This window comes from Charadrius vociferus, unplaced genomic scaffold (assembly GCF_000708025.1).
Source record: "Charadrius vociferus isolate BGI_N301 unplaced genomic scaffold, ASM70802v2 scaffold779, whole genome shotgun sequence".
In the NCBI taxonomy this organism is placed as follows: Eukaryota; Metazoa; Chordata; class Aves; order Charadriiformes; family Charadriidae; genus Charadrius; species Charadrius vociferus.
In genome coordinates, this window is record NW_009650166.1 from 289,308 (window position 1) to 306,758 (window position 17,451).

Here is a 17,451-nt window from a genome sequence, read left to right on the forward strand (position 1 = left end):
AGACTTCTTTAGATAAGGAAAAGGCAGATTTTAAACCACTCTGCTCATGCTCTCAGAGAAAGTCACAATGGCTCAACTTTTCATAAAGAAACTGGTCACCCAATAAACAGTTTCCGCCTCTTGGCTGTCCTTTGCAGCACCGAGCCAGCACCCAGGCGGTCCGTACTTTACATCGCTGCAGTACAGGCACACACATGTTCCTTAAGAACATTTTAGTTTTAAAAAACAAAACCAAACCCACACCTGCTGGCCTACTGAGAAGGCCTGGCTGTTGAACTGCTGGATGAATTCAGCGGCCATCTTGTCTGTGTCGTAGGGGTTGGAGTCAATGTTCTTCTTCTGCAGAAAATCTATCTCGATTGTCATTGTGCCAATACACTGCTTAGCCTTGTCGAAAGTGTATAAGGAAACTGTGAAAATGAAAAAAAAAAGAAACAGCACATTTCAGAACAGCAAGGTCTTCCCACAATATATTAAACATACTATAAGTTTGGCAATATATGTTCTTCCATTCAGAATGAGTATTTAATAAAATTGAATATATGATTTCTGATAGAGACCCTTGTTTCTCTCACAACCACTTTCTACTACAAGATCAAAAATACAGCAAATACATCTCCACTGAAAATCCCTGCATTTCTCTAAAAACACTAATATTCCCCTCTAAAACAGCTCAAACACCATACAAGCTTTGGGGGATGAGGACAACGACAGCAAATTCGCACATGCTGTAGTGCCACAATGGCTATATCTACACCTAAGGGTTTGAAGGACATGTCTTCAGAAAGCCCAAAAGCAAGCATGAAGAGTAGTCTTGACCCAAAAAGCAATGACGAGAGGTCATAACTGGTTTTTGGTAGCAACAAGTTGAGTAGCTCTTCTCAAGATTCAGTAGCAGAAAGTTAAATTACTGCAAATCCAAGTGCAGTACTATAATCTACCAGGCTTCTACAGCCCAGAATGAAGCATCAACTACGTTTCATCTCTGACCCAGAGGAAACAGCCCCTACCCTAGAGGTGCACTTGGGCCCATCCTAACACACCCCAGGTTACCTTCAGTAATGCAGAATCAACTGAACAGCCCTTAAAAGACGGCAGAAAGCAAAGTGGCATGGAAGGTGCTTCACAGTCATCGCATCTAATCCCTGCAGGTCTCCATTTATATCATGTCAAAAACAAGGGACTGCTTAGGGCTGCTGCTGCTGGAGGAAGGACAGAAAGGAAAGAAGAGCGTGGTCCACCGCAACTTCAGGGATACTGCCTCATCACAACTGATCACAAGGACGGCTCTCACAAAGCACAGAGCCCTAATATTATTATATTAGTCTGGTTATATATTATTATATTATATCTGGTCACAAACCAGACTGTAGCAAAGGACAGAAGCAGATGTTTCTCCAGAAGACCGAGAAACATTACAGGTTGGCTTTGACTCTACAGAAGAAAGCCTCACCTGATACAGAAGTCACAGCTAAGGATAAAGCAGCAGGAGATGAATACGGGAAATGTACTTGGTGCAGAACCGACTATTTCCTATCAAGTCTCTTGGCAGCAGAACGGTTCCAGAATAAACCTGCAGATTCCTGGGAAGACGTGATGTCAAAACAAGCATCCAGCCTGCTATGTGATACGTGCTAAGAGAATAAAGAGAACCTGCCTCTTGCTCAAGTTGTTACAAGAAGGCATATAGGTCATCGCAGCATGCACATTTAATGTCCTTCCTGGTGTAAGAATAGTCCCCCGCGAACTGAGCTGTCAAAGAAACATCTCGTGGGAAATAGGGGTAAAGAAGGAACACTAAACCACTTCCTGAATTAAGGTCTATCTACTATATCAACTAGTTCTTTCAGAAAGGGAAATGGCAGCAGGGTTATCACATAAGTCACAGGTAATGAAGAAGGGACTTCGGCCCTGCCAGGGCACAACAGGAGATCTTCACAGAATTATCTGCGTTGGAAGGGATCTTTAAGATCATCGAGTCCAACCATCAACCCAACACTGCCCAAACCACCACTACCCCATGTCCCTCAGCACCACCTCTGCCCCTCTGTTAAATCCCTCCAGGGATGGCGACTCCACCACTGCCCTGGGCAGCCTGCGCCAACGCTTGACAACCCTTTCCATGAAGACATTTTTCCTAATCTCCATCCTAAACCTCTCCTGGGGCAACTTGAGGCCGTTTCTTCTTGTCTCATCTCCTGTTCCTTGGGAGAAGGTACCGACCCCACCTCGCTACCCCCTCCTTTCAGGGAGCTGTAGAGAGCGAGAAGGTCTCCCCTCAGCCTCTCTTCTCCAGCCTCAACACCCCCAGGGCCCTCAGCTGCTCCTCACCAGACGTGTGCTCCAGACCCCTCACAGCTCCGTTGTCCTTCTCTGGACCTGAGGCACTTACAGGTCACTTCAGGGCAGTTATTCCCCTTTACTTGCCTATCTCAGGGCTATGTCAAACAAAGCTTCCAGAAAGACTATCAGTCCCTGGTCACATCATAGAACAGAGGTGTTAACCGAATACAAGTAGCCCTTCCATCCAGGACCGAATGCTGGGGATGTCTGGTGCAGTGGTGAACGGTAACGCACTGCGGGGGATGCAGTCCAGTGAGCGATATACCGCACCAGCCTCAGAAGCCTGTGACGTCCTAGAAAGAGAGGAGCAGGCTGAGAAGGCGGCAGTGACCTCCTGGTGCTGAGGATGCAGCGGAGACAGCCAGCCCCGGCTCCGGCTGCGCACCTCCAACGCAAACAGGGGAGCGGATGAACCTGAACCACGCCGAAGGCGAGACAGCCGCATCCGCTCACGGCACTCAGCCTTTCCACAAACGCAAACTAACAAGATTCGCTCACCTGGAAAGCCTTTACCATAGCATCAGGGGCTCAGCGGGACTCAGCTTCACTGTACCACCAAGTAGCGGACTGCATTTAAAACTGACATTTAAATCATAGTTTTCCCATTATTAGGGGAATAAGACAAAGGGAGAGCCCGGGTAAATCACTAGTTTTATGAATACTTCTCCCTATCTGCAGAATAGCTTTACAAATCCTTTACACTCAGCAAGGAGTCATACGATGTTTAGTCACTCTGCACAAAATTACTGCATTATTTTCCTTAATACATGTTCCCACATAGCTGGTAAGTTTATAGCAAGGTCTAGTGCAAGTACAATCACAAATCTGCTAACAGCTAATCATGCTGAATATGAGCGTTTCTTTCCCCAAATAACTTTAGTACTAAAATGCATTTAACAGTAAGCCAGCTGGCACACAATCAGCAACCAAACAAGAGTGAGAAACAAATTTATGGGTCTCCCGCCCCATTATAGGTTATTCTTCAGTTTAAAAAACAAACCAAAACCAGCTAGCGAAAAGAAAGGGCTTCCAAGCAAGATCTGTGAGGAGTTGTGCAGAGAGACAAACGGACTCACTCTAGGTTGTCACTACAAAAAGAGATCCACAAAGGCATCCGACCTCACGCTCGAGCGCTGATCCATGCCCATGGACCTGCTGAGACCAACAGAGCCAGGAAAACAAACAGCCAAGGAGCGAGCTTCCCTAACAGTACCTCACGTCCACAGCCACACCGCTTCTCACTCTACGTCCTCCTCACTTTTGGACACAGGAAGCAGTCATCAGCTCTGCCCACAACCCTCAACTGAGAGAATTCCCTGGAATCACTGTAAACCCCTCAAATGGCAACACAGTGGCCTAAGGAACAGTCTGCTCCCCCTCAATGACCACCAGCCAGCCAACCGCTAGAGCAGGCTTCATCACAGCAACCTTGTCAAAGAAAAGGATGAGATGGCTGCCCCCAGGTAATCCCTGATGGTCGAAAGATGACACCAAGTTGGGCAGAAGTGTCTGCCTGCTGGAGGGCAGGATGGCTCTGCAGAGGGATCTGGCCAGGCTGGATCAATGGGCCAACACCAACAGTGTGAGGTTCAACCAGGCCAAGTGCCGGGTCCTGCACTTGGGTCACACCAACCCCATGGACGCTACAGGCCTGAGGTGGAGTGGCTGGAAAGCTGCCCGGCAGAGAAGGACCCGGGGGCGTTGGCCGACAGTGGCTGAACATGAGCCAGCAGTGTGCCCAGGTGGGCAAGAAGGCCAATGGCATCCTGGTCTGTATCAGGGATAATGTGGCCAGCAGGACTGGGGCAGTGATGGTCCCTCTGTACTCAGTACTGGTGAGGCCCCACTTCAAACACTGTGTTCAGTTTTGGGCCCCTCACGATAAGAAGGACATTGAGGTGTTGGAGTGTGTCCAGAGAAGGGCAACGGAGCTGTGAGGGGTCTGGAGCACACGTCTGGTGAGGAGCGGCTGAGGGGCCTGGGGGGGTTGAGGCTGGAGAAGAGGAGAGGGGAGACCACATCACTCTCTACAGCTCCCTGACAGGAGGGGGTAGCGAGGGGGGGTCGGGCTCTGCTCCCAAGTAAGAAATGAAAAGACAAGAGGAAATGGCCTCAAGTTGCCCCAGGGGAGGGTTAGGATGGAGATTAGGAAAAATTCCTTCATGGAAAGGGTTGTCAAGCACTGGCACAGGCTGCCCAGGGCAGTGGTGGAGTCGCCATCCCTGGAAGGACTTAGCAGAGGGGCAGAGGTGGTGCTGAGGGACGTGGGGTAGTGGTGGTTTGGGCAGCGTTGGGTTGACAGTTGGACTCGATGATCTTAAAGGTCCCTTCCAACCCAGATGATTGATTGTATGATTCTATGAAAAGAAGAGACATGTTCCATTACCCCACTCTGCTGTTGCAAAGCACACAGAGACCCTGCTAGAACAAGCTGCTTCCAAGAGTTTGGTCAATACTCCAGAAGCTACAGACAGATGAAACAGCAGCACCTATAACTGACAGTGATGTCAGTCGTTCACAAACCAGAGGTAACGGTGACAGCCAGCATGAATGAATGAAAGATAAGTGCCTGCAAGCTGAGACATGCAAATCAGTCTCCTCTCTGAACATTGGCAAAGGCTCGTCAGGCTCAATTAAGACTTGAAATTGGAATACAAATCTTCAGTTTGCACAAACTCGAGATGGCATCCCTTTGCCTTCATCACGCTGCAGACTATTCTAGTCTAGCTGGTAAAAACATCAGTCCTACTGCTCATCACTCCAGCTACACAGAGCACACTGCTGACTTTGGAAACCCTTAGCACTGAAGCTTCCCCATTCTCAATACTCAAATTTAGATGCCAAGAATGCCCTCACCAACAACAGCTGTTTTCCCTTAGCTGGTACGTGTTCTCCAAAGCCACATGAATAAACTATCCAGGACACGTTAAACGTTCACATCTGCACGTGGACACTGACGTCCCATACAGGGCTATGCTGATACACTAGCAGATGTCTGAAGATAACAGTCAAAATAGTCCTCCAGGTTTTGAAAAAGTGAAGAGACAGAAAGGCTGCAGATATGAGAGCAACTCCCTTTCCCTAATGAGGGCCTCACATTACTTGAAGAAGGGCTGAACATCTGAAATTCTCCAATTCAGTTTCACTTCCGTATGGAAACACAGAATTCAGCTTTTATAAGCATAAATCAGGATTGTGCTGCTGTCTGACTTACCGTCTATTTCTTGTCCGATGGAAAGTCCAGCCCATTTTCTCTGTAAAAACAAGACAAAAGCTTCAGAAAGCCATATCCTTGCATAGAACAAATGCCCACCCAAAATTAGCACCCTCACTCGGAAAAGCAGACTCCCCCGTGAGAACCTTAAAAGCAGCAAAAAAGGCCACAATGGGCTCTGACAAAGACCCCCAAATTACCAGGAAACAAGTCAAAAACACTGAATCATTTCTATTTATAATCCTATTTTCTGACCTCAGGAGGTTGTTCTGTCCAACCTCCTTCATCTTATTGGTCACCCCACCATCACGGAGGCAGAAATTACTGTACCGGATGGGGATTTTGTCATTTTGTTCATTTTCTACTGAAGTTCAGGTGCTGATCACACAAGAGGTAATGCAACGGGCAAGAACGGCCGCTATACACTCTGCGATCATTTTAAAAGCTTACATGTATATAGTAGTTGCAGAAAATTGTTGCGATGTGCCTTAAGTTACAAAATTACCTAAAAACTTGTTCAGAGAACTAGTAAGAATGGAACTGTTCAAATTCTTTAGGTCCCTTTAAATTCCTCTAAAAAGATTCGTGCGGCACAGACCTGCATGGGAAGTGGGAGATGGTTCAATAATTATGTGACACGAAAATCTATGACCTTTACTACGCCACAAGTTCTGTCTTGGTAATTGCAAAAATGGTATTTTTCCAGTGACTCTTTGCTACAGACCAGTTAGTGTATATTTACAGTCCACATCTCAGGCTATGCAGCATTCACCGTCTCTCAAATATCTAAGCCTTAGAGAGGCATGAATCACAAAATATATAAGTATCATTACACAAGGCTCTGGTAAGATCGCATTTGAAATGTTGTACTTTATGGTCATTTATGTTTGGCTTTTTATCTGGAAGAAACAAGTCTGGGAGAAGGAATACAATGACCTTTTTTAAAAAATGAAAATTCCCCTCTCCACTCCCTCTCTTTTATAAGTTTATGGTTCAAAAAGGAAGTTAAACTTAAGGAGAGAATTCCCTTGGCACAACAGGGATCAACCTGATACAAACCAAAGCCCAGAGCGGGAAGTCTTATGTGTATTTACTGGTATTCCCAAGAAGGTGAATACAAATTATGCTGCCATATTTAATCTCATGCTTTACAGCTTCCACTGCTTACGTGCAAGGCCAGGAAGAATTCTCCCCCTCCTGACACTCCAATTCTTCTGCAAAAGACACCCTAAACTCACCTTCACCTGAAGTACCAGGCACTGCTGACCACCAGTGCAAGAACTGGTGCATAAAGGGGTAATGGGCACAAACTTGAACATCGGAAGTTCCATCTTAACATGAGAAGGAACTTCTTTACTTTGAGGGTAGTGGAGCAGTGGCACAGGCTGCCCAGAGAGGTGGGGGAGTCTCCCCCTCTGGAGCCATTCCCAACCCGCCTGGACGCCGTCCTGTGCCACTGCTGGAGGTGCCCCTGCTCTGGCGGGGGGGTTGGACTAGATGATCTCCAGAGGTCCCTTCCAACCCTGACCAGTCTGTGATTCTGTAACTCCTGCAAACACCGGGCTTCGCTGAAACCCTCCAGGTTAAGCCCATCACCAAATTTCAGGACAGGAAGGAAAGTTGTCCAAGGTCAGCTAGAAAGATTAGTTGGGATCTTCCCTGTGGCAAGAGATACCGCTCAATTCCTACGTTCATTTGGGTACTCTGTGCTAAGAAGTTTGTCATCGCTGCCTGGCCCTTCACCTGCTCTGCAGTATACAAAATTTTTCATGGCTTTCGGTATTTAGGCCTAAAAGTTAAGGTTATTACAGAATAAAGGTGGGCACGGAGTTTATGCGTGTAATGAACTCACAACAGACTCTCTTGGAGGTCTCAGGGCCTAAGTGCACATTACCCGACCCTCTGTGAATACAGGAGACAAATACACATTTTGCGGTACGCTGGTTGCAATTACCCAAGGCTTCGGGAAATACTGGAAATCAAATCCTGGCACTCAAATAAAACATTCCTATGCCAGCAGCCGTCACACCTGCTACCACAGTCACTTTTTAGGGTTAAGCAACCCACCTCATTCCCTGGCAGAGCTCTGCCGGCTTTACAATAACTACTGGAATCTGCAAAAATCAACCCTAGACCATGAACGCACCTACTGTAACCCTGCGATACAAATATCTTCTACTGGTAACTGTTTTTCAGTTTGGGCATCACAAGCCATAACTAGGCATATGGCTGACATAACATCCTCTCCACCCACTCGTACGGACAAATCTGAATTTCAACAAGACATCAAAAAGCAAAAAGGAGTTTTGGGGCCTCTGCCAAGTCATCTGCTGAGGAAAAAAAAAGCCTTGCGTTTGCAGCGCAGAGACTCAACTTCTACGCCAGTTCCGAGCCGGAAAATACAACAACATTAAATCACTGACCATGGTTGTCACAGTTTCATGTCATGCGACTCCCTGCGTAAGCCAATTAAAGGCTACAAGATTCATTTTTCTATTTAGAAGTTAATTGTATCAATTATTTATTCTAACCATCACGTAACGTGTGATAACGTGACTTAATTAAGAAAGAAGAGACAAGTTAAATCTATTTTATGCATTACATCGCACTTTTCATCTAGAAATACTAACGATGACTGAGTATAGTCAATAAAACTTTCTGCAGGTCTTTAAAAGAGTAACACAGCAACAAAAACCCTTTACAGCCAAGGGAAACCAGGGAGCAATAAAATTCACAAAGAATAGCAGACACTGCTTAGGCTTTTATTTTTTAAATAGTTTGTTTCTGATGTTTTTTAAAAGGTTAAATTACAGCTTTTCTAGTATTTTTATGCCATGGTGCACTAAAAATAGCGCAAAGTAATATAAGCAATTTTGCTTCAGCTATAGTAAAAGTCTCCTTGAATTTTTGCTGTCAGAAATCAAACTTGCAGCATACATTTCCACAGACATCTCCCTCCAATTAGAACAGTTATCTTCAATCCTGATTTCAAAAGAGATTTTGCTTATTCTATAGCAAAACGATAAGTCAAACCATGCAGTACCTGGGGCAAGCTGAACGCGATGCTGCCAGGAACAACCGAGGAATGGGTTCTCAGCGTGAAAATGTATTTGTGGTTGGGAGAAGTCTTCACAACAACATGTCTAGAAGAGAGAAAAACCAGTATTTTACTCCAATATATACCCAGGACGATTGTCCATCCCTCCCAGTGCTGTGAGAATTCAAAAGAAACAAGCCAGCTTATATCTGGCCCTATAAAGCACAAAACAACAGCTTTAGACCTCCACCACGAGGCAGGCACACAGCAGCCTTTCACAGAGACATAACGTGATCTCGCAGCCCCACTCCAAGACATTGTACTAATAATTACTATTTGCATTCCCCCACCAACAGCCCTTCACTTCAGCAATTGCACTATACAAATGTGAGAGGACCAAACTACAAGCACAAAGACCAAGGCTGCTACATCTAAAAATCAACTCTGGTTTCACATCGCAAGCATCCAACACCAAAGCCTCGACGTTTTACCTCCATAGAAGCGGTATACCCCAGTCGTGATTTCAACAAGAACTGGATGCAAAGCCTAAACAAGGATGTCAGTGTATTGTCTAGAAGTCTGATTGCAGAAAAAAAATGGAAGGAATTCCTGTACAAAAAGGAAAACCACACAGGCGCTGAGGCTGTTCCTCCTGTTTGCTAGTGACCGAGAGATTTTGAACTCAGACAGCACTAGCAGAGCAGAAACAAGGTTATAAAAAAAGAACAATACAGTCAGGAGGAGACACGGCAGCAGTTGCATGTGGCTGGCTGTCACCCGCAGAAGCTAAGCTGACAGGAACAAAGATACCCAAAAGCTGCTTATAGTTATCCTCAGACTATGCCCGATAGCTCGTATCATGCAATAGGCAGACTTCTTTTAGGCATACGACCGCAAAACAAAAGGAAGATGGGATTTGTGTGCAGGGACAACGGCAGAATCAGGTTCCACCTCATCATCTTCCCAACTGCCTGTACTTCAACCACCCCTTGGGTATACGAGACCACCAACCCCTGCGGTGTTCCCCTCTCACCAACCCTCTTACCCACGGTCAGAAACTAAGGGCCGCATGGACTACGCCGACAGCCCCGGCCCGCACTCCCGGCCCCCCTCCCTCGCTGGCACGGCATGGATTACATACACAGATACTCCGTATATTTTCATTTCCATAAGCACAGCGAATCCAGCACCATCCAAAAGCAGATCTGTGGCACACGTATACATTGGCTACGCTGTGTACGCATAACAGCTTCAGCCACATGGCAGGAAAGCGCATGTGGCCCTTTGAGACTGGAGAAAATGTGTGCCCCGCACAGCCAAAACCACTAGACATCACTAGCTCTTGCCCAGGCAGACAGGGAAGCTTGCAAAACCTCCCCAAGAACCGCTAGCGCTTGGTGGCACAGCAGGGTAAGAAAGCATTTTAAACGTATCACACAGCGACACATCTCTTCTCGGGCAGGTGGACCACGGATTTGAGTCTTCACTGGTTCTGGCCCTAAATCACCCATCAGCTGCCCAAAACCCCAGCTGTAGGGACGTGCACCCCTCCTTGTCCATCTCCACCTGCCCCACGTTTCTGGATAAACCTGTTATAGGTGGTTTGGTTCACTATAAATCTTACAGAGGGAGAGCACGACATGTAATGTTGCTTCATGGAGTCCAGGGAAGGTTTCCCAGGAGTTGGAGAAAGCAGATGTCACTCCTATCTCCAGGAAGGGCCAGAAGGAGGATCCAAGGAACTACAGCTGGTCAGCCTCATGTCAGTCCCTGGGAAAGCGATGGAGCGACTAATCCTGGAAGCCAAACGTATTCAAGGACAAGAAAGCGAGTGGGAGTAGTCAGCACGGATTTACCAAGGAAAATCAGGGCTGACCAATGTCACAGCCTTCTGCGATGACGTGGAGAGCTCCGAGGATGAAGGCAGAGCAGTGGATGCTGTTTATCTCAACGCTAGCAATGCTTTCTACACTGCCTCGCACAACAATCCCTGCAGACCAACTGATGAAATACGGATTAGTTAAGCAACCACTGCGGTGGACTGAACACTGCCCGAGCCACTGGGCTCCGAGGGCTGTGGTCAGCAGCACAAGGCCCAGCTTCAGGCAGTTCGCTAGGGGTGTGCCTACCCCGGGTGTCCATATGGGGCCAAAACTAATTAAACTCTTCTTTCCTGACCAGGGTGATGGGACAGAGCACACACTTAGCCTGTCTGCAGGTGAGGCACCTGCCGATTGTGCCGCCATTCAGAGGGACTTTGACAGAGTGGAGATGGGCTGACACAAATCCCATCAAGTTCAATACAGGAAAATACAAAGTCATCCACCTGGGCTCTGGAGCCCTCAACAGCAGAAGGAGACGGAGCTGTTGGAGCGGGGCCAGAGGAGGCCCCAGAGATGCTGGGAGGGCTGGAGCCCCTCTGCTGGGAGGACAGGCTGGGAGAGTTGGGGGGGAGAGCCTGGAGAAGAGAAGGCCAAAAAGGGGAGAGCTCAGAGCCCCTTCCAGTGCCTAAAGGGGCTCCAGGAGAGCTGGGGAGGGACGCTGGATCAGGGAGGGGAGTGGTGGGATGAGGGGGAATGGCTTCAAACTGGAAGAGGGGAGATTTAGATGAGATATCAGGGAGAAATTGTTGCCTGTGAGGTGGTGAGCCCCTGGGGCAGGTTGACCCGAGAAGCTGTGGCTGCCCCATCCCTGGAGGTGTTCAAGGCCAGGTTGGACGGGGCTTGGAGCAACCTGGGCTGGGGGGAGGTGTCCCTGCCCAGGGCAGGGGGTGGGACTGGGTGAGCCTTAAGGTCCCTTACAACGCAAACCATTCTGTGATTCTACGACAATAATCTCATGCACCAGCACAGGCTGGGGGCCAACTGGCTGGAAACTGGCTTTGCGGAGAAAGACCTGGAACTCTGGTGGCCCACGAGTTGAATGTGAGTCAGCAACGTGCCACTGCAGCAAAGGTGGCCAACAACATCTCCGGCTGCAGCAGGAAGAATGTTGCCAGCAGGCCAAGAGAAATGATCCTTCTGAGACTGAATGTTGCTCCAAGGACTGTTTCATTTTACATTGAGTAGCAGATAAAATAGAGAAGCTGTCCAGGAAGGCAGGACTGAAATCAGGAGGTTTCCAGCACAGAGTTTATCAGCCTGAGTAATTCAAATTAGTATCAATACACAACCAACTGGAAAGCAAGGTATTATGTTGCAGAGTGTTGGACAAACATGCCTGTAGGCAAAATACAAGTTCCAGCTATGCTGCTGGAATACCTCACCAAGAAATATGCTTGATGACAAATAACACCCTACCAGACACAGCTCATCAGACAGTAAAAGACACAAGACTAAAGCTTCTTAAGAGTGAGATGGACCCTGAGCAATGCACTAAGTTTGGCTCAAAACACAACAGTGACTTTAATGTGTATATAGATTCAGCACCTCTGCAGGAAGAAACAAACTCCACCGCTGTTGGGTTTCACTTCAAAGAAGCGAAATGCAAGAAAATGAGGATACCTGGTAAAAATACTGCAGGGAGGGGAGGGGGGGAGTTGTCTGCAAAGATTTGATACAAATTAAAATTACTATATTGGAGCATACCATTCACCAAAACATTTCCAGCAGACCAGAAAGACAGCAGAGCCCAACAGCAGGCAAATGGATGCCAGGAAGAAGAACAGGGGGGAAAAAATGGAAAAAAAAAAAAAAAAAGATTAAAAAAAGATCAGCTTTCTGAAAAAAAATCTCTAGCTATGTAAGAAGATTAGAAAGGTCAAATCCTGACAGATTCTTTGAGAAAAATCTGCAAAAGGCACAAGAACAACCATGTTTCTTCTCAAAGACAGCAGGAGCAGGCAGCTTCCAACAGGCTGTAAGCAATCCAGAGCATTAACAATGTTCAAACTAAGGCAATAACAGGGAAAACTAAATGCATTTCACTACATTGATGTTTGCCAGAAAGGAGCTTGGAGAGCTCATGGAGACACATGCGGGAAATCTCAACCTCATTAACAGCTTCCGCTTATAAAGGAACAAAAGGAACAGAGAGTCCCCAGGGCCAGATCGCTCCCAAGAGATGAAACTGCTGCTCTAACCTGTGCGTAAAGCCTTGCCCGAACCCATCAGAACCAAACCACGGCTCTGATGCCAATTTAAGAAATTAAGAAGGGCTCCAGACCCAGGAACCGGTCGGTCGGTAAGCCTGCTGGCCAAGCTGAGCAAACCAACAGAAACTATAATAGATGATATTAACCTGTGTGTCCAGGAGTTTTTACGTTTGTGAAGAAGGAGCATAGCTTTTTTACAAGAGCGGATAACTTACTTATCTATGCAAGGGTGCCAGTAAGCACCTGAACTACGCGGGCAGATAATTCCTCTGGTGAATGTCTGGAAACCCACGTAAATCATTCTGCAAGGCTCCTCGGGGGCTCTTCAGGCAACTACACTGGCACGAGACAAGAGGGATGGTCTTCCCATGTGAAAGGCAGGAATCAAAGCTAAGAAAAATAAGTCAGTTCTCAACATAATAAAAAATTGCCATTGAGATAAGGGTCCAGGTCTACGGGGAGGTATCCTTGCCCACGGCAGAGGGGTTGGAACTAGGTGTTCTTTAAGGTCCCTTCCAACGCAAACCATTCTTGACTCTGTAACCCACCCTGGCTTCCTCCCAGACTGCTCTCCCCTGCACTGCCTGGGTGGTTTCAGCGCTTGTTCCTCTCTTCAAAATACATTGGGAGTCCTCAAGATAGAAGAATGTCACAGGAACTTAAGGCAGTGGAACTTATCAAACCAAAACAGTGCTCTAATAATGCTTGGCATCCCATGAACTCACGCGTCACAGAATGGTGACTCACACTCGTCCAACTTGCAGGATGCGGAAAACGAAGCGTGAAAAGATTGAGAGCAGCATCTCGGAGATAAACCAGCTCACTGACCCAAGGGCAAACTCCCAGCTCAAGACCACCAGCACCAAACGGAAGTGTTAAAGCAAAGGTTTTTGTGTAACCGTTACCAAAAAGCCCTCTGTGCAGCCAGTCGTGGTTAGGACAATACCAACCAAATCTGCTGACTGTGTGCAACCTACTGCAGCAGATCACAGGGATGGTCTGGCTCAGCGTATCTGCAATGCAGCAGAATGACTCCATCCTTCAGTAGCAGCTGAGTATCGTGATGTTTCGCTGCACTCCAGTCTTACACTTTTCAAAGCAATTTATAGCATCTGCTCACAACCAAACATATGCTGCGTCCCTTACGAGCCCCGATTTCTAGAAATAAGCAGCTCTCTCAGGGAGAGTCAGTACGGGCAGAATCACGGCCAGCCTGTGTGCCGGGCAAGTCTCGGGATATTGTTTCCTGCATGCGATGAAAGAGGGTTCTCGGAGTGAAAGTAAAGCCGCTGGCTGCTGCAGGTCTGGAAGCTGGGTCCCTCCAGGACATTCATCTTTGAGGAAATGAACATTTTTATTATGCATGAGGTACAACGCTCAGTTCAGGTATTTTTGTAAGTCAGTTACTTTGAAAAAAGTCCACCTGGGGAAAAAACCATCATTTGAAGAGACCCGGACACTACCCTGTCCAAGCAGACACTTTTGCCTGCTTCTGACTCTAAAAGTTGTGCTCATTTGGGGTTTTACTACTTTTTCCGGGGTGGGGGTGGAGGAGGAGGTGGTGTTTTTGTTTTGGCAGTTTATACTAAAGTTGGGCTTGCAAAATCACATTTAAGGTAACCACTAAAGGGCCAGGACAGCTCTCCGGGGTAGCAGCACAGCAGACTGACAGCACAAAAAGGCAAATCTTAAAATACACCACTCCCCTGTTCCCCGCAGTTCAGAGCCGCTTCATTCCCCATCCTTAGCAGAATTCATCCGGGCCAGGTACTATATGCTGAGGCCCGAAGCGTATCATACAGTATCTTTTTTAATGTTTTTTCAAACCTAAGCTCTTCTGCCTTCCACTGCATGTGATGCTTTCCCTGTTGAAATTAATTACTTCTGTCTATAATCTACACATTGGAATCTTTTAGAGAGTCGCCGTACAGTCGCAGCAAAGCAAGGGAACTAATTATCTGAACTGGTTTCTTTTAATACAAAGCCCTTCTGTGTGGGCTGAGAAATTAAAGTGTTTTCTCCCTTTCTCCCAAAAGTAAAATCTAGCGCCAGCTTCCATCAGTCACCACAGAATTGTAATTAAAGAATCCAAATCATTGTGCCCACACCCTGGTTGTCTTCCCCGTTTCTTCTTGGGCATGAAAACCCCTAGAACAAGAGCGAGTTTCTACTGACTCCACTCAGCACTCCAATATATGATGCAAAAGTCAGAAAGATGCTCATAGTACCACAATTAAATGATAAAAATCTACTTGAAATAGCTCAAATATTCTATGTAACAGGAAAACAGGAACAAAAAAAATCAAGAGGCCCGAAGTCCTTCATTAAAATAGTGATAATAATTAGATAAGCAGATCCAGTGTATGAGCAAGAAATGCTTCAGAGAAATATTTACTACTTTTTTTAGTATCTCCAGATCTGAGAAAGAAGCACATTTAAAGTTTTGGTCTCTAAAGACGCAGAAGTTTTGTTAATTAACCTACCGTATTTACCTTCACAAATCTGAAATTCCATTCCACCTCCACCCAAATTTTGAAAACAATTCCTTTGTGGTTAAAAGTCGAAAGAGCAACAGCGCACACTTACTGCCCAGATGGGAAGTCCTTCTCATTCACCACAGCACAGTTGGTTAAGGACAGCTCATCAGTGGGACATCTTGCTGCTTGCATAGACTACAAGAGAGAAAGAGGGAGGGGAAAAAAAAACCTATCAAATACAAGTTTTATTTTCCCTTTACTAAACCAAGCCTCGAAATTTCTGTAAATCCATAAAACACAAATAGGTCTCATGAGTATTAACACGCTGTGAGAGCACAGTCTGCTGGCACTGACAAGCTCCTCTCTTTCTTCACGGTTTCTCCAAACGCTTTTGTTTGATACAGATGTTTGTACCCAAAAGCTCTACATTTATGAGTCTGGTATACCTAATGTTTTCTATCATGTCTAAGAAAGTACCTAAAAATTACCTAAGAAAAAGCCTTCAAGGCGAATGCTGTTAATTTGCGAGTGAACCCTGGTGTTCCTGCCACTTCCCTGAACCCCACAACATGCCAGCAGGTAGCAAAGCATTCACTGGAAGGCATCTCTTGCCAAGTAACGACACTGGGATATTCTGAGAGCTGGTAAGGCAAAGCAGCCTAGAGGCAGACCAGTTCCACTACAACCCTGGGTAACCCTGGCCCGTAACGCTGTGCTGGGTTGGAATCATAGAATCATCTGGGTTGGGTGGACTCGATGATCTTAAAGGTCCCTTCCATCAACCCAACGCTGCCCAAACCACCACTACCCCACGTCCCTCAGCACCGCCTCTGCCCCTCTGTTAAGTCCCTCCAGGGATGGCGACTCCACCACTGCCCTGGGCAGCCTGTGCCAACGCTTGACAACCCTTTCCGTGAAGACATTTTTCCTAATCTCCATCCTAACCCTCCCCTGGGGCAACTTGAGGCCATTTCTTGTCCTATCGCCTGTTCCTTGGGAGAAGAGACCAACCTCCCCCTCACTACAACCTCTCAGTTAGAGAGACTATGTGGGGAATAGAAGGTGGAATAAAGATGTTACCATTCTTCTTCCCTCACTTTACTCAGAAAACTGGAATTTGAGCACATCCATTCTGGGTATACATAGTTCAAACAAGGCAGCACAGGGCAGGACTGAAAGTCCACAGGAAGGTTTAATTCTCAGCCAGCCCCAAACCAACTCCACAGTCTCTCTACAAAACTTCCCAAAAGAACTGTCACAATGCAAATAATATTTCCTACTCTATAGGAAACATCACAGATAAATAACAAACAGAAGAAAATTACGTTAAACAGACAGTTCCAGCCTATCGTTATTAAAAAAAACACTGTAACAAATTTAGGGGGGGTGTCCTCCCCCCTCCTTTTTTTTTGGGTTTTTTTTTTTCCCCCTGAAGTTGAAGAAGAAATCCTATTTCAAATGTTCTGTTTCTCCCCTCCCCCTCCATTACTCAAAGATCAGCAGCAAAAATAACCAAATCCCGCCACCCCCAGCCCCGGCTGCCCCTTCCCATGAGCAGACAGCACACAGCACACGGGGGGGGGCACAGCAGCGGAGAACCAAGGAGAAACCTCAGCCCTTTCCTGCATCCCTAACCCCATCTGCTTCTGCGGAATTATTCCACAAACAGCAGCTGAAAGATGAAAATTGGGCTCAAAATGCCTCTAGGAGTGGAGAAAAGGATGGTAAAGGCAAGATGTCCCTACCATTAGCTATAGACTGAAAAAAATAATTTGGAGAAAAGCTAAACTTGACCCTCAGGATGTTATTTTTAGAACCAAAGCACAACTATTTTCTGTGTCAGACACAAATTCGCAGGCGCTGCAACAGAAACTGTCAGTGCCAACCTACTGCTAAAAGCAATGCAGAAGGGACTTTCACTCAAGACACCCGTAAATCCCAGTAACAGGAGAAGGAAACACGCTGACGCCAACACACACATCTAGATAATTTCCCCTGAGTTACCATCCTGATCAACCTTTCATCCCCGACCCCTTCGGGCCATTTGAGAAAAGAATCAGAGAAAATTCATCTCCACGTGGACCGAAGCAAGCCTGCCCTGCAGCTCAAACCAACTTTCTATGTCATAATGTCATCCTCCCAGAGTACTTGTTATTTAGAAAAGGACAAACTCGTTATTTTTATTGAATAATGCCCAATTGCCCTTGACTGATGTGACAACGCAAAAGGATTCCGTTTTCAGCCTTGAAATAGATTTATCTACCTGAAGCTCAAGTGGAATAAGAGA

General features: G+C 46.5%; 1 protein-coding gene across 1 annotated transcript in view; it reads right to left on the reverse strand.

Moving 5' to 3' along the window:
* NSF (N-ethylmaleimide-sensitive factor) overlaps positions 1 to 15,356 on the reverse strand; it is a 70,329-nt gene extending 54,973 nt beyond the window's left edge. The window contains 4 exon segments of the mRNA XM_009892410.1: positions 244 to 410; positions 5,558 to 5,597; positions 8,601 to 8,700; positions 15,274 to 15,356. Of these exon segments, the coding sequence (XP_009890712.1) occupies positions 244 to 410; positions 5,558 to 5,597; positions 8,601 to 8,700; positions 15,274 to 15,356 (390 nt within the window).
* Positions 15,357 to 17,451: the final 2,095 nt, after the last annotated feature.